This window comes from Peromyscus californicus, unplaced genomic scaffold (assembly GCF_007827085.1).
Source record: "Peromyscus californicus insignis strain IS unplaced genomic scaffold, ASM782708v3 Scaffold_6__1_contigs__length_162567912, whole genome shotgun sequence".
Classification (NCBI taxonomy): Eukaryota; Metazoa; Chordata; class Mammalia; order Rodentia; family Cricetidae; genus Peromyscus; species Peromyscus californicus.
This window is the reverse complement of record NW_026294584.1, coordinates 61,602,836-61,629,369: the sequence shown is the minus strand read 5'-3', so window position 1 is coordinate 61,629,369 and position 26,534 is coordinate 61,602,836. Positions and strand designations below refer to the sequence as shown.

The 26,534-nt window shown below is 49.5% G+C and overlaps 1 protein-coding gene and 1 long non-coding RNA gene across 15 annotated transcripts in view; one reads left to right on the top strand and one right to left on the bottom strand.

Annotated features, from left to right (window-relative positions):
• The window catches only part of Prkag2 (protein kinase AMP-activated non-catalytic subunit gamma 2), a 393,524-nt gene that overhangs the window by 185,532 nt on the left and 181,458 nt on the right, over positions 1 to 26,534 (top strand). For all 6 annotated transcript variants that reach the window (XM_052719488.1, XM_052719485.1, XM_052719487.1 and 3 more), the window contains 2 exons: positions 16,968 to 17,039; positions 23,970 to 24,249. In XM_052719488.1, coding sequence (XP_052575448.1) covers positions 16,968 to 17,039; positions 23,970 to 24,249 — 352 coding nt within the window. The remainder of the gene's footprint in view (positions 1 to 16,967; positions 17,040 to 23,969; positions 24,250 to 26,534) is intronic.
• LOC128098401 (uncharacterized) overlaps positions 6,912 to 26,534 on the bottom strand; it is a 58,744-nt gene continuing 39,121 nt past the window's right edge. For 5 of the 9 annotated variants that reach the window (XR_008214234.1, XR_008214241.1, XR_008214238.1 and 2 more), the window contains one exon: positions 24,243 to 24,987. This is a non-coding gene — a long non-coding RNA (uncharacterized LOC128098401). Of the gene's footprint in view, positions 10,106 to 11,398; positions 16,317 to 24,242; positions 25,023 to 25,073; positions 25,325 to 26,534 lie in introns of those variants that run through there. The other 4 variants (XR_008214235.1, XR_008214240.1, XR_008214242.1 and 1 more) reach the window with 4 other exon arrangements.

The following is a 26,534-nucleotide window of genomic DNA, read 5'->3' as shown; positions in this document are numbered from 1 at the left end:
ATTCCAAGAGATGACTTGGGATGTGAGAAACAGGCTCTTCTCTTCCTCGGAAAAGCAAAGCCATAAACAAGCCCCTGTTTTTTGTACCTGACTCCCTGCCGGAACCCCGCCGGAGGAGCCACCGCTGATCTTGTCTGGTGACTTTGGCTGCACACCCCAGCATTTTCTTCCCTCCCCTCTTTATATAACAAGCCCCTCCAGCATGGAATGGGCTTGTTGGCAGAAGAAACAAAAAACAAAAACCTGGTGATGTCCTTGTTTAGATTCATCCGCAACCACGCGTCCCCTACTAGGAAGCCAGTGTTATGCATTATGCAGCACCAGTTAGGCCCAGCACTAGCCCACTGCACAGCAGGGCCTCGGATTTGTATTCCACCCCATGTGTGCTAGGGCTTCTCAGCTACTGCCTGGTGTTGGCCGCAGCCTGAGAACTGAGGGCCTGCTTCTCAGTGCCTTCCCTGCAAGGCCAGCCGGCAAGTTTCACGTGCCTTATTTATCCTATATATCCAAGGCTGTCTTACAAAGATCCCCAGACCTGCCAGCTTCCGGAGAAGGCACCTGTCCTGTTCCTCTGCCTTCTGCAAGGAACCAGGCTGTGGACTGGCCGTTAGGCTCCCGTCTCCAGATAAAGCAATGACCTCAGATGCCTCTGAGGTGCTCCAGGCAGGCTCCTGGCTAGGTCACGGTCTTTCTGTTGTCTCCTGCTGTAATGACCAGCAAACGGTGAGGTGCCCGGACCCAGTGACTGACTGACAGAGGACGTGACGCCATGTTTCGATGTCTGCTATCTTATTATGTTATTTCAAAAATTACTTTAAATTTTAAGAATTTATTTTTTTTGAGTCTTGAGGAACTTCCCTGCAGGAGTGAATGTTCTCATTCAGAGAATATAGGTACACAACCTGTGTTCAGAACAGCAGAGCCTCTAGTCACAGGGATGGTGGTTTGAATAGGAATGGGCCCCACAGGCTCATAGAGTTGACTGCTTAGTCACCAGGAAGGGGCACTGTTTGGGAGGTATGGCCTTGTTGGAGTCGGTGTGGCCTTGTTGGAGGGAGTGTGTGACTGGGGGTTAGATTTCAAAAGCCCACGCTAGACCAGTGTCTCTCTCCCTTGGCCCATGGATCAGGATGTAGCTCTCTACTACTGCTCTAGCACCATGCGTGACGCCATACTCCCTGCCGTGATGATGATGGACTAAACTCTGAAACGGCAAGCCAGCCCCCAGTTCAATGCTTCTTTTATAAGAGTTGCCTTGGCCGTGGTGTCTCTCCACAGTGACTGAGACAGCAGCAGGTCAGGAGAGGGACCAAAGAAGGTGCCAGGGAGGTGAGGAGCAAGGAAACTCCCCCTTGCCTGCCTGCCTGGAGTGGGCGAAGGATGGAAGTCTGTAGTCTTTTTCTATGCACATTTTCCTGGGCACAAAGCATAGAAGAGGTCAGGGCAGGAGAACCAACATCTGCTGTTCTGTGCGTCTCTTGATATCTTAGAGACGGATCTGCTCTTCTCTGCTGCTTGAAATTGACTACACTGTTCCCAAATTTTTCTAAGGCAGAGTCATTCAGACTTTCTTGTCTATAACACTGTGAGAAGTAGGGTATTTGACGCTCTATGTTCATATAAATAATCAAGATACAAGTTTTATGTAACAAAGATGTGTTCTCTCTTTCTCTGTGGTATAGGCACATGTTCATGTAGGTGTGCATGTGTGTGTACAGATACACATGTACATATGTGCTCTGTTGTGGAGGTCAGAGTTTGATATCAGTGTCTGCTTCAATCACTTTCCACTTAATTTTTTGACTCAGGGTCTCTCACTGAACCTGGAGCTCTTCGACTTGGTTAGACTGACCGCCAGTGATCTCCGTGCATCTGCTTTTCTCTGCTTCTCCAGGGCTGGAGTTTGAGGTGTGTGCTACTATGCCCTGCTTTTACAGGGTTCTGGGGATCTGAACTTGGGTTCTCAAGCTTGAACAGCAAACGCTTTCCTAACTGAGCCATCTCTCCAGACAGAAATTTCGTTCCCCTTCAGTGTTTGGTGACTGCACCATCAGCGGAATCGATGTCATGGTCCACCAACAGGTTGGGATTGTCAGTCTGAAAAGAACAGTCAACTGCTCGGGAGCAGCCTCCCATCCCCAAGCCCAGGGTGAGAGAGAAAGAGAGCAAGTAAAGGAAGGCCTTCCCCTCTGGTCGTGGAGGGACGCCCCCTTATTCTTCTTTTGTTCTTGGTATTTTCTTTTTCCTTTGAACTCTTTGGTGCTTTTCAAAACATCTCGTCTCGTGTGCCTGACCTAGAGCAGGAGGGTGAACAAGAAGGGTGGGAGGTATCCTTGGGCTTGAGGAGAGTTTGACAAGAATCTCCTGGCTCAGTACGCTGGGCACGCACATTCTAAATGGCAGAGCTGGAGCACATTGGCCATCAGCTCTGGGGCATGTCCCAGAGCCCCACATCATTCAGGTGGTGGGAAGGAGAGGTGAGAGGGTTCCCTAAGTACCTGTTTAGGAAGTGTCCTCTTCTGCACAGCATCCTCCCAAGTGTAGAAGTGTGTGTGTCTCAGAGCCACACGTGGCCTTATTAAAAAATGTTCCCCAGCCCAATTTTATTCTGGTTCCCTTTCCAGAATGAACTGAGTTTAACTTGTTGGGAGCATGAGGCAGGACAGGTAGAGAAGAAGGTTGTGGGGAGCCTTGGTCTGTCTCAGGCCCCTCTGGGACTGTACACCAAAGGACAGGCCTGATAGCATCTTGTGTTCCCCCATCACTGGAATTTTCCTTTAAAGTGAGAGAGAGCTTGTGGACTGGACAGCTTCTGGCAAGATGCTTATGATGCCCACAAAGGTTTGACTCTGAGGTGGGCACAGCCTTGGCTGGCAGCTGGCCTTTTGCAAGTGAATAAACCCTCTCCAAGAGTCCCAGCACTGACCTTTTAAGGACTGATCTTAGTAAAATCACAGGGTGTCAGAGCTGAAAAGAGCCCTGGCAATTAAGGACCATCTTGCCATTGACTTACCTGCCTGTAATTGCTACAGAAGGCCTGAGCAAGCCAAGCCACCCATTAGAACACAATTCTCTTATCATGGTGTCTTGAGCTGTTATCTGTGGCCTCTTCTCCCCTTCTACGAGCTCATTAGCATGGTCAGAGTGCCCATTTGTCAGAGGGAAAGACAGGGTCCTTTCAGGGACTCCCTGTGTCTGGAAGTGTGGAATAGCCAGAGACCCTGAGGCGAAGAGTCAACCTGCTGACTGGTGGTGTGTGGAGGGAGAAGGTGTACTCAGTTACATCCCCATGCATTGAGATGCAGGATGAGACAGACATGGCTCCAGCTAGGAGGAAAGAATGACCATCCCATTTTACAGGCTGGGCACAGAGAGAAGGTTGGGTGTTTCCTTTACACACAGTAAATGTTCTTCCATAGTAATTCACTGACTGTTTCCAGCTTGTATGGATACTCCCAGGACAAGCACCCCCTCACATCTACCTTTGTCCCCTCACACATCCCTTCCCTTTGCATATTACATTGGTTCTCAGGAAAGAGATGACTCTGCAGATACAGTACCCACCTGCCAGCTGAGAGATGCTCTCGCTGCAGGTAGCCCAAGAACCTTCAAACGATGCGTACTGTTTTCCTAGATCTCTGCTGTGTTCCCCCATCTCAGGGATAGGAGACCTTGATGCTGTAGAGGCAAGGGCCTCCAAAAGAAGATGGTTGAGTGGAAGGATGGATGGACAGGTGGATGGATGGGTGGATGGGTGGGTGGATGGAAAGAAATACATAGAAAAGAGATAGATATGTATCCATAGCTCTGTCTTCTATTTTGAAATATATTTATACACATATTAAGGAGATAGATAATCACATAACAATGTATTGATTATATACAATATGTAAATTTTTATAATAGATATAAACCTTTTACTTATAGGGTTCCATGTGAGCCTGTTGGAGTAGGGCCTCCCAAATCCACAGAGCAGATTGACCATGTAGAAACCCACGAGTAGATGCTGTGATCTTGAAGCAATGTTTTTCCTTCTTCTGGAAGCCTCTGTTTGCACTCCAGGCCTGCAACTTATTGGAAGTGGTCCACCCATGCTTTGGAGAGCAGGTGCTTTCCTTGTAGCTCACTGACTGCCAATGTTAGCCACATCTGCAGGGCATGCTCCCAGTACCACCGTGATTTGCCTGAGAGAGTCAGTGGACTTGGGGTTTGCCAGGGCAACGTATCCAGTTAGCTGTTACCTGCTCCATGTTCCATGATACCCCTTCTTCCCTTTCTCTGGCTAGGGTCTGCAGTGGCCCCTGTGGAGAGGAAAGTTGTTCTGGATGGAAGGAACAACCTATAACCAGGCAGTACCATCTGCAGGGAGCAGTCAAGATGTCTGAGGTGGTCACAGGAGATGTGCAGATTGCGTGGCTTGACTGTCACACCTGTGCATCCTGGGCCCTCCCCAGGTGGTTCCCTGCCGCCTCCTCTATGGAGACTGACTCAGACCCCTGTGGCTTCCACCCACTCAATCCCTGTGAGCACCCCTGTCCCTGCTCTCACTTCTCCCAGGAGGGTCTCAAGCAAGGCTGGAAGGAGACAAGACACTAGGCGGACTGGAGTCACCGACCTTCTGTGGTTAGCAGACTGCCTGGAGTTACCAGTCTCCTGTGATGGTGATGGCAGACTCTGGACTCAGCCCTACCTGAGAACAGTTAGTAAGAGGCTGCTGTGGGGCCTGAGCTAGGTGATGCCTGAGGGGTGGCCTGGAAACGTGGAGGGGATGTGGGTGCTTCTTTGGTATCCCACAGCATGACTAGTCCAGAGCAGGTCAGAGAAGACACGTCTTCCCCTAGACAGTGTCCTCAGATGTAATGTAGGGAACCAGGAGGTTCTTCTGGCCAAGTGCAGGAAACACCAGGAGTAGCTTGCAAGCTCTGTCAGACCTCTTTAGAATGACTGAGCAGGTCATTAATCACCCTGCCTTCTGCTTGGAGAAGGGAGAATCAGCTCTCCTGTCAGAGGGAGGCAGCAGCCACCGGGCTCAGATGAAGATGAGCGACCATTCTCGTTTCCACAACCCGCGTGACCTTTGCCCTCTCCACAGCGTGGTCATCGGTCCATCGGTTGCTGGGAGTATAAAGGACGCACATGGCCTTTGTGACAGCCTTTGTGATTGTCACAGCTAACACCTTGTGGTGTGGAGGGTTCGAAGGCTGGAATACCAAGGCTCTTGAGACGTAAAGATGATTTCTCGTGTGTGAGATCTTAGCAGGGGATGAGGGGAAGGTCAGGAGGGAGGGGATAGGGGACTCTGCAGTGCTCACTTTCAGGAAGGCGATGACTAATCATGGTTGTCTACTTAACACGCTCTAGGAGACAAACCTCTAGGCGTGTCTGTGAGGCAGTTTCTAGGTTGGATTGACTAAGGTAAGAAGATGCCTCTCACTGTGGGCAGCCTCATTCCATGGGCTGGGATCCCGGATTGAATACGAAGGAGAATGTGAGCTGAAAACAGTATCCACCTCCCCTGCTTTCTGAACCCGGATATGTGACCAGCTGCCTCGAGCTCTTAACCTTATGGCTTTGCCACCAGGATGGACTGTGTCCTCACACTGTGAAGCAGAACAAGCCCTTCCTTCTGTAAGGTATTTGGTGAAATGCCAAGAAAACTAACTAATACAAGAAAGAGAGTGAAATATATTGCCAGGTATGATGGCGCATAACTGTCCTCACAGCGCTCAGGAGGTGAGGCAGGAGGATCGGTCTGGGCTGTATAGCAAGAGTCTTAGTCAAACAAACAAACAAAAGGAGTTTATTGTTTGGTCCTGCTGGCATACTGGAGAAGCCACTGTTGGCATAGACTGGCGAGGAATTGGGGATACCAGGGCAAGGACTGTCCTTAAAGCCAGGTGTCAATCAGGTCTAGGTGAGGGAGGAGGGTAACTGTGAGAGTGAAAAATTGTGTGTCCATGTGGGTGGGTGGGGGTGGGAGTATGGGTTTGACATCAGGAAGTCTCTTGGACCAAAGTCAGAAGCCATCAACCTGCATTCTCCAAAGGCTGAGTCTAGGCTTTCCCTCACTTGGCCACTGCCCCTCTGTTACCCAGTTCTGGTGACTCCGTATTTGTTCCTTGTTCTTCTGAGAGCAATTATATAACAGGAGAGTTTCTCAAAGACTCCAATTGACCATGGCTCTGGCCTTCACCCACCACCCATCAGTACCAAGAACCACCCATTTGGTGGTTTTCAGGGGTTGCATAAGACTGGCCCAGTGTAGCCACCTCCCACCTGAAGAGCTTGCCAGGGCTGTGGCCAGTGAGGCAGGCTCAAACCATAATGACACCTTAGATTCAGACGCAGTTAGAGACATGGGAGCCGCCCACCATATCCATGCCTCCAGGTAGAAAGAGGAAGTCCAGATAGAAACCCCAGGAGGTCACACTTAGGGTCATAACAAGTGTCCTGGGCTGGCTTTGTACTGATATCCAGGTCCTTAGGCTCAAGGGCCTTAGATGTCAATCAAGGAAATAAGGGTTTGGGTTTAAGACGATGATCAAGAGTCATAGAGAGATGGGAAGCCAGGAGCGGAACTGTCCTAATACTTCCTCTGTGGAGCATCCTTGGAGGCAGGCTCCTTCGCCCTGTCCTCACGAGGGAGCTAGCTAAAGCATGGAAGTGCAGAAGCATAACAAGTTCTGTGACTCAGATACCCTCTTAGAAGGCTCCTTTAAGCTCCTGAACCCTCTTGTTGTCCAGCTGAAAACAGACCATGCAAGCTGAAATCATCTTCTTAAACCGTCTCCTTTGACAGATGGAAAGGAAAGTTGCAGTGCCAACATGCCCAAGATCCCCTCACACCCCCACACCCCTCCACCCGCCCCCCCCCCCCGAGTAAACAGGGAGCAGAGCCTCACTTCTCTGTCCTTGTGCCTGGGAAGGAGCCTTGGCTCACAGCCCAGGTAGCTCCAGGGGGTGCTCTGAGTCCTTAGGTCTGCTCAGCAGGGTAGAGAATGAAAGTCATCCCAGATGTATTCCTAACCCTGTAGGACTCAAAACAGAATTTTCGACCATGACTCTGACATCTAAGACCCTGTGTCCTTCAGAGGCAGGGGACCCTGGCAGCTGTCCTGTTGGTCCAGTATCTGTGGTTTTGTCAGCCCTCTTTCTGGGGTGTCCCAGCTGCAACAACAGTGGAGTTCTGTAAAGACAGAGAACTTCAGGCACACAGGCCAGATCGTGCCCCTTCTTTATGGCCAGGGCTAAATCAGGCGAAGAACACACCCAGCCTTAAAGAATCCGAGAATCAGGTAGTTTAGTTATAAGCATTCCCAAGTCTGTTTATCTTATGGGGAAATACTGAGATAAGAGATAAGAGGAGGCTGGGGGAAAGGGTATCCAGGTGGCGAACAATACGAAACGTTACTGATTGTGGAGGGATTGCTTCAGTTGAGGTGGGGTGTTTGTATCTTTCTGTACTTTACAACAGCATCTGCTACTTTTAGTTACACAGAAGAGCTTAAAAGAAAGTTTGTATCATAACCCTCTTTGGGAGTGAATCACTGAGTAGTACAAATCCTCAGGGCCTTTCTTCTTAGGAGGGTAAGGTGGCAGGTATGCTGGCTGTGCCAAGAACTCTGTCTTCAAAGCCTCTGACCCTTGATTGTCGGCCTCTATTCCCGGAACACTCACCCAGAGGTTGAAAGGTCTCTGAGCCAGGAGCAGGCGGAGAGCTATGCTCTAGCACCTTGTGCTGCTCTGTTTTTGTCTAGTATCGGGGACATGGCTTAAACTCTCTCACCTGCATCATCTTCATCTGTAGCCTGGGATAATACACCAGCCTTCCCTGCTATAGCAAGGCTGTTGCTATAGGGACATGTTGAGGAACAGCCGAGGATTTAGTCCACAGCTGGGTGTGGTGATGCACACACTGTCATTCTAGAATTTGGGGGGTGGGTAGAGTAAGAAGGATCAGGAGTTCAAGGCTAGTCTTGGGTACACAGTAAGTTTGAGGCCAGTCTGGGATACATGAGACTCTGTTTCAAAAAACAACAAAAACTTGGGCTGGGGAGATGGTTCGGTTGGTAAAGTATTTGCCACAGAAGCACAGGGACTTGAGTTGGATCTTCAGAATCCATGCAAAAAAGCCAGGGCACTGAGAAGCAATTTATTTATTATTATTTATTTCCATTAATTTATGTTCTTATCTTTATTATTTTATTCCTTTTACTTACTGCCCACTTTGCAGATCGTACTTATTTATTTTTAATTTTTTTTACATATTTTTAATTATTTTTTCATACATGCAATATATTTTATAGTCATCCATCACCTCTGGCTCTTACAGTCTCTCTGCCCCCTCTTCTTCAAGATCCCTGAGCCTTAAGGGAAGAGCTTTGATGAAGAAGACATGTCATATTTAGGACTGAATGGACTAAAGTCTCTTCCTCTCCACACTGTCCAGTCTCTGTGTTAATTCCTATCTACAGCAAGAAGCTTCTCTGATGAGGGCTGAGCAAGGCACTAGACCCAGATATATGTCATTACGGGTCATTTTATTGCTATATTTCTTTTTAGCAGAATTAGGTTTTATCCTAATCCTATAACCTATCCAGTTTCAGGTTCTTGGCCACTTTAGCAGTGTCAGGTATGGGTTCCATCTCATGGAGTAGCCCCAGCTCATGGAGTAGCCCCAGCTCATGGAGTAGCCCCAGCTCATGGAGTAGCCCTCAAGTCCAATGTAAAAGTGGTTGGTTACTAACAACATTTGTGCCACTCTATCTTGCACGAGTATATCTTGCAGGTGATCTTTGTAGGTTATAGGATTTATAGCTGGGAGATACTGGTATTTGCTTTTCTCTTCCAGTAGCATGCAGTAGCATAACCTTCTAATACCGTTGACCCTAGTCAGTAGGGGTTAAACTTCCAGTTAGTCACCAGCTCAGTTTCTTCATGTTCGATAACATAGGGTAAGCATCGTAAAAAGCAATTTTAACTTCAGTGCCGGGGAGGCAGAGACATGCATATCTCTCTCTGGCTCTCTGGCTAGCCTACTTGATGAGTTCCAGTCCACTGAGAGCCCAGTCTCAAAAATCAGGGTGGAGACTGTCTGAGGAATGACATGTGAAGTTGTCCTCTGACCTCCACAGGCATGTGTACAGGTCAGCGCCATGCACACACAACACCCCTACAACACACAGGTCAACAGTGGCACTCTCTTTAAAACTTTTTTATGGTACACTTGGCTTTGCCAGTATTTCTAAAGATAGGTGAGGCTGGGGGATCCAGTGAACTGACTTTAAAGCTGGTTTATGCTTCAGAGGGTTCCTGGTGTTTCCTAACTGGTGACTTTAGCCACCCATATCCTGAAAGTTCACTATTTCCAGAGACCCAGATGGCCATCAAGTGGTCTTGGTCTAGTACATTCCATGCAGCTGGTGCATGTTCCCAGTGCCCTCTGGCTAGCATTTCCCTTCCCACATCTCCCAGTCTCTATGCAGCCCAGGAAGATGCTGCCACCATGTCTGTGCCTGTGAGCAGAAGGTTTGGGGCCTGTAGCAGACAGACACCAGCAGCAAGGGGAGCCTGAGGCTCAGGTAGGGGTGAGAACTTCCCTGTGTGCACAGGGTAAGCTCCAGGAGCCCTAGCCATCTGCAAGGTTGGCTGAGCAGAGAAGCCAGGACCTCATTGTTCCACAAGCCAACAGACTCGTTTCCATGGTTGCAGAGAGAGATTTTTCCACGAAGTCCCCCCAAGGTGTACAGGTATCTTGATGAACACTGAGAGATGAGAGCCCAGATTAGAGTCCTGGAATGTGGAACATGGGAATCTTCCAGCAAAGCCAGTCACCAGTGCCAGGGGACTTCCCTGGTGGGTTGCTTGACCGAACCACCCAAGGAGCTATGGCTGGCCTGATCAGACACTTACATGAGCTCAAGCTACTGCAAGCAAAACTTGACGAGAGTGGTCTGGTCCCAGCTGTGTGCAGAACATCTTGTCTTAAAGTCCCAAGCCACTTTGCCTCAGTTGCTAAAGCATTCAGCTTCTTGGGGTGGTCATTCAAGTGTTTGTAGACAGGCTTTTTCACAGGAAACAGCAGCCACTGAGCAAATAGTAGAAGCTGGAGAGGAATGTTGCTCTTTAAAAGTAGCAATTAGAGAGTCAGTACCACCCTGCCACCCCCACCCCCCTTACCAGTGACCTGCAACCACGTGGGCCTGCTTGCTGGCTAGCCTTCTGCACGCCCTGCACGCCCGCCCTCCACACTGGCTGCTGGGAGAGCGGGTGCTTGGTCAGGACGTAATTCAGACACATTAGACACCAACTGCCTGTCACAGGGTGACCCAGACAAGGACAAGGTGAATGACTTTCCTCTTGCCCTTGACAGACTCAGAGTTACAGAAATAAACCTGATTTTAGTTTGGAGCTATGTATCCCATGATAAAGACACATCTGAAGCACCAGAAACAGATGAGAGAGAAGTTAGCTCTGCCTCAGAGTGGGACCAGGCAGATACCTGAGTGAGGCTTTGCTGCTACATAGGGGGCGTTCATTGCCCAAACCAGCACTCGAGGGTGGGTAGGCAGGAAGAGCGAGAGTCCGGGGTAGGATGGAGAAGGGCAGCAGATCAAGGCAGCAGCAGGCCTGCCTGGGCTGTTCATGAAGTGCCAGGCCCAGGCTATGCTAAGGGCTGCGGAGGTGAGGTTGGCACTGTCCACCCCTAAGTAGTTAAACTCCAGTCAGCTCCCTGGGAGTGAGTGGAAAGCTGTGGAAGAGGGACCATGGACTGAAGAGTTTGAGGTATTGAGAAACATTCCAAGCAGAATACATACAACACATTGCTAAATAGAGAGCCCATAAATTCTCATATTTATGGTCTGTGCTGGCTGGTTTTATGTCAGTGTGACACAAGCTGGAGTCCTGAGAGGAGGGAGCCTCAATTGAGAAAATGCCTACTTAAGATCTGGCTGTAGGGAAGCCTGTAGGGCACTTTCTTAATTAGTGATTGATAGAGGAGGGTCCAGCCCATTGTGGGTGGGGCCGTCCCTGAGCTGGTGGTCCCGGGTTCTATAAGAAAGCAGGCTGAGCAAGCCATAGGGAGCAAGCCAGTAGGCAGCACTCCTCCATGTCCTCTGCATTGGCTACTGCCTCCAGGTTTCTGCCCTGTGTGAGGTCCTGTCCTGACTTTCTCAGTGATGGAAATAAATTGTAAGATGAAATAGACCCTTTCATGTCCAAGTTGCATAGAAACCCTAAGACATGATCAAATTACATTTTCACACTGTATTTATTTATTTTTCTTTATTAAGAAATTTTTTTATTCATTTTACATACCAACCCCTCTCTTCCTTCCTCTCGTTCCTCCAACCCATCCCCCATTCCCTCTTCCAAAAAGGTAAGGCCTCCTATGAAGATTCAGCAAAACCTGGTACATTCAGTTGAGGCAGGTCTAAGCCCCTCCCCCTGCATCAAGGCTGTGCAAGGCATCCACCATAGGTAATGGGCCCCAAAAAGCCAGCTCATGCACCAGGGATAGATCCTGATCCCACTGCCAGGGGGCCCCTTAAACAGACCAAGCTGCACAACTGTCTTGCTTATGCAGAGGGCCTAGTCCAGTCCCATGGAAGCTCCACAGCTGTTGGTCTAAAGTTCATGAGTTCCTACTAGTTTGGTTTGGTTGTCCCTGTGGGTTTCCCCATCATGATCTTGATGCCCCTTGCTCATAGAATCCCTTTTCCCTCTTTTCAACTGGACTCCTGGAGCTCAGCCTGGTGCTTGGCTGTGGATCTCTGCATCTGCTTCTATCAGTTACTGGATGAAGGCTCTCTGATGACAGTTAGGGTATTTACCAATCTGATTACTGGGGTAGGCTAGTTCAGGCACCCTCTCCACTATTGCTAGTAGTCTAAGCTGGGGTCATCTTTGTAGATTCCTGGGAACTTCCCTAGCACCAGGTTTCTCCCTATCCCCATGATGTCTCCCTCTTTCAAGATATCTCTTCCACTGCTCTCCTACTCCATCCCTGTTCCACCTCAACCATCCGTCCCCTTATGTTCTCATCCCCCACCCCCTACCACTCTATTTAGTTCATGTGTGTGTGCGCACATGCCACAGCACAGGTGTGGAATCAGTGGACAGCTTGCAGGAGTCAGCTCTCCCCCTCAACATAGGGCTCTGGGGATCAAACCAAGGCCATCAGGCTTTGCAGCAAGGGCCTTTACCCACTGAGCCACCTCTCCAGCCTGCAACTGACTTTTGATGGGGGATGTCAGGACATTTCAGTGAGGAAAGGGCCTTATTTTCAACAAACAGCACTGGAGAAACTTAACACCCACATGCAAAAGGAGAAAGTGGCATGGTTACTTGATACCATGTTAAAAAATAATTCTCGACGAATCAGAGGCCTGAATGTACTGTAGTAAAAACAGTGTCTAGGAAAAGCCTCAATATTCTAGATGTGACAGTGGTTTCCTGAATACAGCACTGTAAGGAGAGGGAACAAAAGGGACAATAGATAAGGCAACTAAACCAGATTAGAGAGATCTGCGCGTCCGCAGGCACAGCCGGAAGTGTGAAGAAGCAGCACTCGGGATGAGAAGATGCCTGCACTCATAGGTCCAGGATTTATGAAGAATTCCTACAGCCCTGTGACAACAGATAACTGTCGTAAAAATAAAGGACCCCAACAGACCTTTCCCCAGAGACCAACAAACCACCCAATAGCAAGCAAAAAGCTGGTAGGCTCCAGAGAAATGCAAATGACTAGCCCAGGGAGATACCACCTCACACTTAGTGGGATGGCTGCTGTGACAGAGACAGGAGGTTACAAAGGTTGGTTAGAATGTAGGGAAGTTCCTGCTGGGGACAGAATTCAGGATAGAGTACTTGCCTAACATGCACAAGGGGTCAATCCCCAGTACTGTGAACTAGATAGATGATTAATAGATAGATAAATAGGTAGGTAAGTAGGTAGGTAGGTAAACAGGTAGGTGAATAGGTAGGTGCATACATATATATGGACAAAGGAAATAGAAACTTGTGTGCTGTTAATGGGAGAGTACAATGGTATCACCACTGTAGCAAACAGTATACTAGTGTGCTATAACCACATAGAATCATCTTATGCCCAGCAATTCTATGTCTCTATATTCACCAAGACAGAACCAAAAGCAAAGCCATGCAGAGATTTTCTTAAGCCTGTTCTCTGAGTTTGCTAGGCCATTACAACAAAGTATGATTCATTTTCTCACAGGTCTGGAGGCCAGAAGTCTAAGGTCAAGGTTGTAGACAGAGTGGATTGCTCTGAGCGCCCCCCCCCCCGGGTTTCTAACTGGAACTTTCTGCCTGGTCCTCACATGTTCATCCCCGTGTGTGTGTCCATGTTCTGATGTCTCCTTCTAGTACTCGTGCTAATTATCTTGATTCAACTTAATTACATCTTTAAGTAGCCTACCTCCAAACACTTGGGGGTCAGGATTTCAGCTTGTGAATTGGGGGTGAGCCAAAGGTTCGAGCGTCTCCAGTGCCCATCAACTTATAGATGAAATAAGCAAACTGTGGTCTGCCATAAAGTGGAAAGAATTCAGCTTTAAAGAGGAAAGAGAGGAAAAAGGTTCTGATGCACCTGATGCCCATATCTCACAGCCTGACGCCTGATGACCCTTGAGAACTGTGCTAACTGAAATAAGCCAGGCGCAAGCAGACAGCATCTGTTTCCTCTTCTGCAGATCCCAGAGTTGTCAGATTCATAGAGACAAAAGCTAGAGAGGATTTTGTTGGGATTTGGGAGGGAGGGATGAAGATTTGGTGTTGATTACAGAGTCTCTTCTCAGAGAGATGAAAAGTTTCTGGAAACAGATATTGTTGAGATCGGGTTGTACCCTGCTCTCAGTTACTCCATACTGTGTAGAATAATGGTTTTAAGCAGTGCCTCTCCCCGAGAAACTCCATTTTACAAGCAGCTATTGACTCCATTTTAAGGGTAGAAAATGACTCTGCAACTTGGTGGGCACACAAACACCACCATCTGTCCACTACCACCCACGGCACAGACTGAGAAATGACAGATTTCTGAGAGGGAAAAGATACCATCCTATCAATTTATAAAAGTAAATTGAGTCCACATAGGAGAGTATTAAAATTCTACCAGGAAAACCAGGCATGAGAACTCACCCAGCACACCAAACTGAGACCTCCTCACCCAGCCCCCAAGAGGGATATGGTCCCACTAAGCTGACATCTGACCAGTGAGGTGCACGTGTGCATTCCTGTGTTACTCTTCCATTGCTGTGATCCAACACCATGACCAAGGCAACTTAAAGAAGCAAGAGTTTATTTTGCTCATTGCTCCAGAGGGACAGGGGTCTGTTATGGCAGGGAGGCATGGTTGCAAGGAGCCAACGTGGCCGGCAGGAGCAGGAAGCAGAATTCATATCTTGAACCAAAGCACGAAGCAGAGAACAACTTGAAATGGCGGGAGCCCTAAACTCTCAAAGCCATCCTCCATGACATGCTTCCCCAGCAAGGCTCTACCTCCGAAACCTCCCAAACAGCACCACGAACTTAGCACCAAGTGTTCAAATACATGAGCCTATGGTCTATGGGGCATTTTGTGCAGACTACCCCAGTGTGTGTGTGTGAGAGAGAAAGAGAGACACAGACAGACAGACAGACAGACAGACAGAGAGCGGGGGAGAGAGAGAGAGCATGCGCAAGTGCAGTAGGCAGAGAACTCCTGTCTGAGACTTCAGCTTGGCTTGGTCCCTGCTTGGATGAAGCGTCCGTGTGTCTGGACCTAGTTCTGTGCGTTGCCTCTATAGCCCCTATGCCCAGCATCTCACACCTCACTTCTGCAGCTTGACTCAACTCTGAGGCTCAGCTCAACTCTGACTATGTGGCTTGGCTGGAGTCTGCACACGCTGCCTCTGACTGGGTTCATATCTGATCTAACCTCTTTCACTGCCTCCCTTTGAACCCTTATCATCAAGGCCTCTTTGAAACTCCTTGAACTCTGTTGGCCTCCTGAACCCTTCATAGTCATTCTGTTACCTACATGTATACATACACACAGACATATTTACTGTGTGATACATAATGTGTGAGCTGTTAATATTAGCAGTTATATTAGCAGTTAAGATTGGAATGAAAGAACCCGTGTTCACCTCAGCTGGCTTTGGAGGAAATAGGGGCTACTTGACAAATTCCAGCCAAGGAAACGGAAGTAGCTAGTGAGTCATTATTCAGTAAATGCTAACTTTGCAGGAAAGTGTGTTCATGTCCATGTCTCTGACATAGCACACTCATGGCAGTTATATGATGGATGTAAAATGATGCAAGTATACTTAACTGCCACTGAATCCATACACTTAAAGATGGTTACCTTTCTTTAAGTAACCGTGGATGCGGGTGGTTTAGTGGGACAGTGTTTGTCTAGCATATGTAAGACCCTGAGTGCATTCCAGCACAACACACACAAACAGACCTGATGATAGCTTTTATTGTATATATTTTACTCCGATTATTTTTTTTAATAAACAAAAATGAAGTGTTGAGGACGTCAGTTTTTGTCGACTTGAGGGTGGCCAGGTGGTTCCATCCGGTGTGCAGGCATTTTCCAAGGGCAGATGCAGGGCACGGGAAGAGCAGGGCTAGAGAGGCAAAGTGATGTTTCTGCCTTAGACCTGGCTCAGCGATGAGCTACCCACCCCTCCCCATTCTGCTCTAGATTCCTGTAATGGTTGGTGTTAACTGTCAGCTTGGCTGGATCTTGATTCGGTTCTTTAAAGACCCATCTTAACAGTGGGCAGACCATTCCCTGGGTGAGTTGAGCACAACCGTGCCTTTTATGACTCTCCATTCCTGACTATGGATGTGTGTGACCAGCCACTTCAAGCTCCTGCTGCCTCGACTTTCCTATGGAAGTACTCAAACTATGAGCCCAAAGAAACCCGTTCTCGCTGAAGATGCATTTGTCTGGGCATTTAATCACAGCAGTAGGAAAAGAAACTGATATAACCCCACTCTCGTTCATCTCCACCGCTGTCATTACGCTTCATCGGTGGTTCCAATACCACCCTCCCCAGGTGTGGTCATCTTTCCAGGAGACACACTTCCTTGGACTACTTCAAAGAAGCCTCGTGTTTCTGTTCCTATTGTTCCTGATGAAAATCCTGTTCATCAGCCACTGCCCACATGATCCCCAGATAGGCTGCTACTCTTCCAGACTGCCTGCCTTAACTCTTTATCTTTTTAGGCCTTTGGTCCGTGACTTTGTCTTCCTTCTAGCTTGCTGGGGGTGGTGGTGGCTGCTGTTGGACATTCAGCTTGATGTTCTGGAAGGGAATGGGGATATAGGTGAGCATCCCCTGTGCTGCTGGAGTTGCTAGGGCTGGCAGCTGAACCTGGCATCCTTGACCTAGGCTCAGACCTTCTTCAGTACGCCAGTCAAATAGACAAGCAATAGTCAAAAGCAGAAAGTAAGCATTCGACGTGGCCACACTGTGAAGAAATGCCTCTCTAAGGCCATCTCTGAGTCTTGGCATGAGACTTAAGATTTAAATAGAGGGCAAGAGGTTTGCATAAGTAAGCGTCCTGGCTAAGGTGTAGTCCACCCATCATTAACACATCATTGTCTCTTGACTCCAGTGTGTTTTGCAAGGTGGTCTTGACAGCCTGTCAGAATGATGTGAAATCTCTTGACTAGAGATAAGGCTAGCACAAAGTTTTATAGCCTTTTCCCCAGGAAGCTGAGATTCCAGAAGAAATACCAATTTCTCTGTTCTGTTGTTTCAATAGTCTGGTAGCTAAAGGAAGGAACACAGTATCTCTTTAAATATTTATTCCTACCAGGATCCTCACAACTGTGTCTCTCTACTGGCTGGTTCTTAGAAGGACTCTTGGAGAGGGCGGTGGTACCCTCCTAGTGTATCTACACCTGTCCTAAGGGACCATAGCCTTGACTTTGTGCTCTCTCTTCCTCCCAGGACCTGAGCTCCTTTGCCATGCCACTCCTGGATGGAGATGTGGAGAGTTCGGAAAAGCACTCTTCTCGGAAGGTAAGACTCCCCTTTTCAAAGCTTCTCACCACCACACCTGAGTTGCCCCAAAGCAGGCAGAGTCTGAGACACCCTTCCGGGTTTACTTTTATGGGAATCACACCAGCATGGGGGGTTGGATGTTGCTGAGCCATCCTGAGACAGCTTGCCTCACAGGGCCATACCTCCTATGTTGCTGGCTGCTCTGGTCCCCGAGTCCTCTGGGCTTCGCTCCTTCCTCTTGTCCTCACGGCGGCCTGTGTGCCGTCACCAGTCTCCCCCAGAGTGAGTGAGTGATGTGAAAGAGGGAGATGAGTAGTGAACTGAGCTGGGATGCCGAACAGCAAAGACCAGGCTAAAAGCAGCGAAGCTGAAAATGGCTGGGTCCTTTGGTGTTATCACTACCTCAGACAGGAGTTTGTCCCGCCCACTGTGCCCACAGGCCTTGGGGCTGAGATAATCCCTCTCCTCTGACCCGTTCCCTGACCACACCCATTTGCCCTTCTCTCTTTAACTCACTGCTCTCCCCTGCCTCACAGCTTAGTTGTTTCCTGCCATTAAGAAACCACAACATAACCAAGGGTACTGGCCATACAGAGCCAGGCCAGGAATGGGAGGTGATGGCGGTGAGGGCAGGTGAGGGGTTATAATGGCCATCCAAGAAGCAGGTCAAGGCAGCCTGCAGATTTCCCCTACAGTTGGGAAGTGGCATCTTATCGCCCACTGACCCAAGCACAAAAATGACCACAGGGAGTGGCTGCAGCATCTCCGAGTGGCTGCTGGGTGCTCTCCAGCCTGGGATTAGGGCACGAGTTCCCATCCTGGAAAAAGGGAGTCTATTCTCTGAGCATTTGAATCACATACAATTGAATCAACAAATTGGTTTAGGCCCATGAGGCTCACTTGGCGGTCAGTCCCCGGCCCCACCCTGCCCTACCCAAACAACCTTATTAGCAGTGATTGTGCCCCAGCCAGAAAGACTGTCAGAAAACGGCCTGGGGCCTGGGCTGCCAGGCGCCGTCCAGCTCAGCGCCTGTAGTGTAGCCAGGTCAGGTCCTCTGGTCCTCTGCCCTGTTATGTTCCACAGAGCCATTCCTGCATGGAAAATCCAAAAGGAACTGAGGCTGAGGCAGAGATGCTTCGGTGGAGGTAGGGCTTTCGTGGTGGCCCCAGAAATCCAGAGAGAGGCTGTGGTTAGCTCTAAAAGTCAGCTGAGAGGGAAAGGTCACGGAGGTATTCTTGCCTTCCTCCGACATTTGCTCAGAATGAGCCTCACCCATCTTGTGGGCCTGATGAAGGACCATGCCCAGGAGGAGGGGCTTGTCCTAAGCGGTGGTGCAGTGTCGGATGCTGTAAAAGGCTGGGGACTATAGAGCACATTCCTCTCCTACATCCGCAGTCTCCAGATGCAGCTCGGAAGCAGGGCCTGGCCTGGGCAGCTTTGTATGATGGAAAGAGATGCTGGTGCTGGGAACCGGTAGCTCCCGTGGGCATTGCAGCCTGGTGCCCCCTCCTGCCACAGAGAGCAGCCCCTCCTAGGCCTGGGGATACCTGCAATGCTATTGTTTCACAGTCCTGAGGAATCTCTAGTGTGGGTGATGGCCAAGGAGACCTTTTCAGGAGACCAGCGAGGTGATGGTCATCTAGAAACATTTCCATTTTGCCTCAGGAGGGCATGCCTCTGCCCCTACTCAGTTCTTCACAACATTGACCTTGCTCAAAAATGGAAACACCTGAGAGAACCTCAGTTTGATTCCTACCTATGTCTGGCCCTTTCTGAGGACAGGATGGCAGAGGCCCAAGGTGAGTGAGGGATGCTACTTTCATGACAGAAGGGCATTAATGAGGGAATAGGTAGACCAGAGGAGGAGAGGGCAGTGGAAACCATGACACATCGACCTACCCTCAGGAGCCACACTGGATGCATGAGGCACTCCCTCCCTGTGAGAGTCACCAATCACTTTCACCTGTGCAAGTGTGGATGGGTGTGAAGCTGGAGCCAAGAGCTGTGTTCAAGACAGGATCTTACTTTTTATGTTCCTTTAAATCAACTTAGCTGTCACCCAGCCTCATCATCTAACAAGGCTGATGGGAAATTCTCCATCATTCCTGCTCCTAGGCTGCTTCAAAGATCCTGGGGACCCATACCATACTTTGACATATTGTTTTTAGCTACAGAAACTTCATCATGATGATAAAAAGATGCTGCCTCAATCATGACTGAGTCCAGGTTGCCTAGTGCTAGTACAGCATGCCCCCACCCTGCACCTTAATATCCTGAACCCCAGGCTTAGGGGACTGCCAATTAGGGAAGTGTCCTACACAGGGCGCATCCCATACTGGTGCTCTTGACTCCCCAAGGTGTCAATGGGGAAATGGGACTCCCATGTCTCCTCTCTACCCACTTCCTTGTACCCTGTCCCTAAGAGGTAGCCGTTCTTTGTTGTCATAAGGTATCTCTGTGTGGCACTCTGGTCAGCTGGCTGTGTGGCTCCAGTGTATAGTAGCTGCCCAGTCAGAACTAGCCAAGGAGAGAGACTTAGCCACACTGCAGTGACTAGTCAGCCAGGGGAGTCTGTGGAATGGCCCAGCACACACCCAACAAACGACGGGATTTCCTCTCTGTGCATTGATCCCGTGGTCACTGCCTGGCGGCCCTCTCATCCCTAGCCGTCTACATGTGTCCTCAGACAAGACAGCCTCTCTCTGAGAGCGCCAACAGGGCCAGGAGTTGTGCTTGCCAAAATGATTGAGGATTGGCTGGCGTCACTAAGGAACAGGTGCAGGGGGGCAGGTCTGGGGGTGCACGTGGCAGTCAGCACTGGCGGTGCCTGTGAGACTCCACAAGGAAGAACACTCCTGTGTCGTTCACTTGTCATTCACGGGGCATGGGCCACTGGGCAAGGCTGCCGGCGTCACTTGATTTCTACCCATTGCTGGCTGAAGACTGATGGCAGATCCTCTCTGGAGATCAGCCACAGGGGAGCCCTGGAAACAGTGCCGCTGCCCCACATTCAGCTCTTCCGGCCTGAGGAGCTGGACTCACCACTGGATTCCAAGGCTGGCCCTTAGGTCCCCTGGCTTTGGACCTGCCCTCCCCGACTGCCTTCCTGGCTCCTTTCCCTCCATCTTCAAGAGCACAGATACCTTGTCTTGCTAATCCTCCTGGTCAGTCCTGAAGCTAGCCCCCACGAGGCTTCTCTCACTTTCTCACCCACTGCCTCCTCATCCGTTTGGTGGAAAGGCAAACCCAGCTAAGACCAGAGCAAGAACCGGCCCTCATCTCCGCTTCCTGCCTAGTGGCTCCCTGACAAACATGGAGTTTGCCCTGTCTGGGAAACTGCCTTAAAGAGCCTAAGTACCTCCTCTCCATTAGCTCCTGTGAAGCCGGGCACACACTGGGGAGTCTCACTCATACTCAGAGAATCATCAAGTTAAGTTGATCAGAGTATCATTTTGCTTCAGCTAGCCTAATAGCCTGGGCTTGGCCATCCCTAGTGGCTCTGGAGACGCCCACCGTCTGCTGTTCTCTGCCAACCCCTTCCAGGAAACAGGCAGGGAAGGAAGGGATCTGCAGGGGCAGGTCTCTGTAGGAGAGTCCAGGCAGGGCCCAGCATCCTCTGCTCTTTGGCCATTTTTAGGGGAAGAAGAAGGTCTCTTTTCTGGGGCTCTCTTCTCTGCCTGAAGGCTGAGTTTCTTAACTCCTGGAGGCCTGCAGTTCTGAGTATAGAATGGATTCTCAGTGGGTCTTCCTGGGCAGTTCATGTGTTAGCCCCTGTATCTGAGGCCTGGCTCCTTGTCAGATCCCACTCCAGTGTTTCCTCTCCCTTGCCCATCATCCTGTCCAGATATATGAAGACTTCAGGGTCTCCTCTGATCTGAGGTCACCGTGATAGGCGGTGTTGCTGTTCTGGGCATCCCTTCATCTGCTTCATGCTGCTGGTGTTTCACCTTGTTCTGTGATCTCCTGAGGCCTGCTGCTTCCCTGTCTGCCTTTGTCTTCTCTCTAGAGCTCAGTGCTGGCCTTTGCCTGGTATACCACCTCCTCATCAGGCCAAATTGATGTGCAAGGCAAGCTACACACCATAATAGGAGGAGTGCTGTGGGCCAGTCCTCCTAAGGTGACTCCCTCTCTGGCCTCTCTGCCTGGCCCTGCCTCTTTGATCCCCTGGACATTTCTGTAATGTTACTAGGTGTATAGTGTCAGAGTTAAAGCTGCGGGCCTTGAGGTCAGAACATTCATCAGCTTTATGGTGTCCGCTGTCCTCCCAACCACCTTCTGCTGTCAGACATGGCGGCATCCAGTGATGAAGAACGGTGGACCTTCTATACACCTGAAGCCAGTGCCTGCCTGGCTCTGGAGCCACGTGGTCTTCCACAGTCAGGGAGCAGATCCCAGTACCATAGCTCTCATAACTAAGCCATCCCTGAAACTCAGCCTTCCTTCTTTTCCAGACTACAAGTCCCTTCTCCATTAAGGACCCTTGAAAGGACAGTGATGCTGCTGGTCAGTCATGTATGAAGGACCACCTGGGTACTAGGAACCATGCTAAACATCCCTCCTGTGTATAACATAGTCCGTCATCTTTGCAGCCCATGAAGCAGTCTAGAATCCCCATTATGTAGAGGAGAGCCAGATACAGAGGGCCCAGCTCATTCATCCAACCACACTGACAGTGCAGAACTCATACTCATACTCATGTCCCTGTCCAAATCCTTGCTCAGTCTATCACCGTCTATTTCCTGTATGTGTGGTTTCTACTGCAGGTGAGGGTCTCTTGGCTCCCTGTTCCTTACCCCATGGCAACCCACTCACCACCTGAAGAACCTCTTGCCTTAAAAGTTCTTCTCAGAAGTGATCCTGAATCCCATAGGCAAATGGGAGGGTGGCTATAAAGCAGCAAAGAATCTCACTGATCTTCATAATAAGTAGAAGAGGAGTTGATTTGAACTAACTTTTAAAACATTTTTAATGATTTATTTATTCTTATTTTATGTGCCTTGGTGTTTTGCCTGCATGCATGTCTGTGCGAGGTGCCAGATCCCCTGGAACTGGAGTTACAAACGGTTGTGAACTCCATGTGGGTGCTGGGGATTGAACACTGGACCTCTGGAAGAGCAGCCAGTGCTCTTAACCACTGAGCCATCTCTCCAGCCCCTGAGCATCTTTCTAAGGAGGTGGCTCAATGATAAGATCCTGGTCACACACCAGCCTCTGACTCAGAGCCATTCAGGAAGGGGTTGGCACAAGTGGGTTCCGCTTCTCCATGTGACAACACCAGTTCCTTCAGGTCGGGTGCAGAATCACGAGTGGGGTTACCCTCTGGAGATTGATGGTCACTGAAGGGGCATCCCCACAAGGGCATCATAGTCTTTGAGATGCCTGATGTTGGAGCTCAGGGGCACCCTCTACTGGTGGGTCCACACATCCACCTTGGGGACTCCTCTTAGCATAGCCCTGGTTGCAAGTGTACAGCGTTTACAGGTCTGGATCCTTGCCCCCTGAGCCTAGGACAGTTACTTTCTTTTCTGTTGCTGACTTGGGATCCCCTTAGGTCCCTTTGGCCCCAGTGTCACAACAGAAACAAGTAATCGGACCACAGTAAATCACCACGCATCACGTCGTTGCTGTAAATCAGTCCTTGTGCTGGTGCCGCCATGTGAACACTCAAACAGTCCTGCAGGCAGAGGGTATGACTGTCCTTAGGTCACAAAGAAGGAAGCAGAGGCAACAAGACAAGGAGCTTGTTGCTGACATGGTAAGGGGCCGAGCTGAGGTCAAAACCCAGACTGCAGGAAGCAAACCCCTAAATACATTCACACTGCCGATACTGAATGGCTGTGAGCTGGAGCCATGGCTTAAAGCTATGGGACCTGGTAATTTTCCAAACTGTAGTGAAGCATGAACCTAATTAGTCTTACTAATAAAAACCTGGAGTCAGATATCGAGGGTGAAAGCTGAAAGATCAGAGAAGCAGAGCAGCAGCCACCTGAGAGTTCTTACCTCTACGAGTCCTCAGACTGAATGGGCCTGAGATCCTGTCTCCACCTGCCTTATATTCCTGTCTCCACATCCCTATGGCTAGGATCAAAGGCGTGAACCACCACCACCCAGATATGTTTCCTTTAGACTGGTTCAATCTCATGTAGCCCAGGGTGGCCTTGAACTCCTGATCTTTCTCCTCCCAAGTGCTGGGATTACAGGTGTGTGCCACCACTGCTTGGTCTCTATGGTTAACTAGTGGCTAGCTCTGCCTTCTGATCTCCAGGCAAGCTTTATTTGTCAGAACACAAACAAAACATCATACAACGCTGTAGCTGTGTTTTTGAGTCATCATTGAAGTTTGGGGTCTTGCTAGCACTTTTCCTGACTTCTGCTGGTGACCTTAGCCATTCAAATGCCACAGTAGCTTGGAGTGAAATCTGTCACCTCCTCATACCAGCATCCTCGCCAGTGAGCCCAAGGTCTAGTATGCATTCTGGATCATACAGACTCATGCTTTTTCTCCTGAGTGGGGTGGGGGGGTGGGGTGGGGGGGGGTGTCCTTTCCCAGTTGTGCCATCAGACCTGGGAAAGGACAAGTGAAGGGCTTCAAGAACAAAAGCCAATATGGGAACAGTCAAGGGACATGGATGGGGCAGTCAAGAGAGGCAGGAGGGGTGCGAGGCACCCTCTCCTCACCTTTATGCCCCCACCCCAGGGCTCTGTTAGACAGAACACAGGGTGACCAGAGGGCTCCAGGACAGGAGCTGACCAGCCCAGGGCTGGGCGTCCATGGCACAGGCGCTGATGTCTGGACCATTCCATTGCCACCTCTGCGGAAGAGCTCAGAGTTGCTTCTCGGTCTGCTTGGTGAGGGTAAGAAGGACCAATAATGACAGGTCTACCGTAGGCAGAGTTCAGAGTGTTTGGAGCATTGTGACCTCACCCATTTGTCTGTCTTTCTGCAGGTGGACAGTCCCTTCAGCTCAGGCAGCCCTTCCAGAGGACTCTTCTCCAGGGGCCCCCAGCCCCGGCCCTCCAGCCCTGTGTCTGCTCCTGTGAGGCCCAAGACAAGTCCTGGTTCTCCCAAAACTGTGTTCCCATTCTCCTACCAGGAGTCCCCTCCACGCTCGCCCCGCCGTATGAGCTTCAGTGGGATCTTCCGCTCCTCATCCAAAGAGTCTTCGCCCAACTCCAACCCATCTACCTCTCCCGGGGGCATCAGGTTCTTCTCACGGTCCAGAAAAAGTAAGACATTGGTACTGTGGTTTCAGGTGGGTGCTGGGCTGTGAGGGACCTTCCGAACCATTGTCCCTCGGCCAAGTGGCATCAGAGCCACAGGGTAGCTGCTGGTGACTTGGTCTGAGCCATGACTTCATGCACAGTGACATCCATTTCCATCTGCTGTTCATTGTCTGCACTGCCCTCCAGTGTGGTGACCTTGGTGGTATGAACTTAGTAGCATGAACTAGAAACTTCCTGAGGTTCACAGTCTGGTTGGGGAAGACAAATGTTCACTTCCAGTGCTCAGGGTAGGCCTGCACCCAAGGCCAGTGTGCTGCCTGGTATGGCTCTGGTCCCTGGGGTCTAGGTCTGGGGACTTTGACTCTGTTTTCAGAAGACCCTGAGTCTCTCTGGGGCTCTGGGCACCTGGAAACACAGGGCAGGATAGATTGGCTGGAGAAACATGAAGGAAATGTGTGTGTTGGAATAAGAGCATCCTTTTGATTCATAAGTCACTTGTGGTCTGAAGATAAATATTGTCCCTTGAGCACTGTTGATCATAATCAGAAAGGCCAAGGCCAGCTCCAAGGGAGGGGTGTATCTCTCTTACTGTCCCAAGGCTGTGATAAAGTATCCTAGCAAAAGCAACTTCAGGGAGAAAGGGTTTGTTTGGCTAACAGTTCTGTAGAGATGCGGTCCATCATGGTGAGGAAGGCATGGTAGCAGGAGCAGGAGGCTGGCTGGTCACATTGCATCCACACTCTGGAAGCAGAGAGTAAACAGCAAATCGGGCCAGGCTAAAACAAACAAATAAATAAATAAGATCTTTCGTGCCCCCGGTGACTCACCTTTTAAAGATTCTACAGCTTTCCCAGACAGCCCCACAGCCGGGGACCATGTGTTCAAACGGGAGTCTGAAGGGGCCGTTCCACACTCAGATGACCACAGAGAGCATGTGTCCTCCCTGCTGAACATCTTCCAAGTTTCTCTGCTAGTTTAGAACGTTTGTGTGGAGAAGGAACTTGCCACTGAATGTCAGAGGTCAAGGGTATTCCTTTCCCTCTGGGTTGCATTTCCATTTCTTGTCTTACAAGACTATCTGTGGAGATATTTCAGCCTTTCTGAATTGTGAATTATTACGAGAGTTTCCTTTCTTTCCTGTTTTGTGTGTACATGTGGTCTGTGGGATATTGTTCCTAATAGCCCAAAAGCCATATCCCTAGGATATGGTCTTCTGCCTTCCCATGAACCTGTAAGACACAAACTACAATATACTGTGACTGAGGCATCGCCAGTATGACAATGTTCCTTGAGGCCAGCATTACCCAGGGAAAGTAGCTGTGCATTTACAAAGCCCAGTCAAGAGCAGAATGTTTCAGCACTGATGTTGAAATGTTCTAGAGAACTTCCTCCGATTTCTGGACCCCCTGAGATTCTCACATACAGTTGTTCCTCACTATTTCACAAGATATTGGTTCCAGGATCCACTTTGGAGACTAACCCCCGAGGATGCCCAAGTCCCTTATATAACAATAATGTAGCAGTTGCATGAGCCTATATAATCCTTTCATACACTTTTTAAAAACATTTTTAAATCTTTTTATCAATGTTTTGACTGCACTTCATGTCAGTATACCATGCATATGCAGTGCCTGAGAAGGCCAGAAGAAGTTCCTCTGGGGCTGGAGTCACAGACAGTTGCCAACTGTCCTGTGGCTGCTGGGGATTGAACTCCGGTCTTTTGGAAGAACAACCAGTGCTCTTAACTCCTGAGCCATCTTTCCAGCCCCCCTTCATATACTTTAAGTCATCTTTGGATTATTTATAAAACCTAGCATAATGTGCATGCTATATGAACAGTTACAACATCTGTAAACACATTATGCTGCAGTCTAGGGAAAGAGCTAGTAAGTCAGCTCAGCAGGTGAAGAAGGTGCTTGCCATCAGCTTGACAACTTGAGTTCCATCCCTAGAACCCATGTAAAGGTGGGAAGAGGGAACTGACTGCTGTGGAATAGTGTACACTGTGAAGATTTGTCAGTCAGATTGGTTTAATAAAAAGCTGATTGGCCGGTAACCAGGCAGGAATTATAGGTGGGACAACCAAACTAGGAGAATGATGGGAAGAAGAAGGGTGGAGTCAGAGGAGTCACCAGCCAGACGGAAAAGAGTCAGACACACACAATGGGATAGGGTTAAAAGCCACAAGCCTCAGGGCAGCACAAAGATAAATAGAAATTGGTTAAGTTGTAAGAGCTAGTTAGTAACAAGCCTGAGCTATTGGCCAAGCATTTATAATTAATATTAAG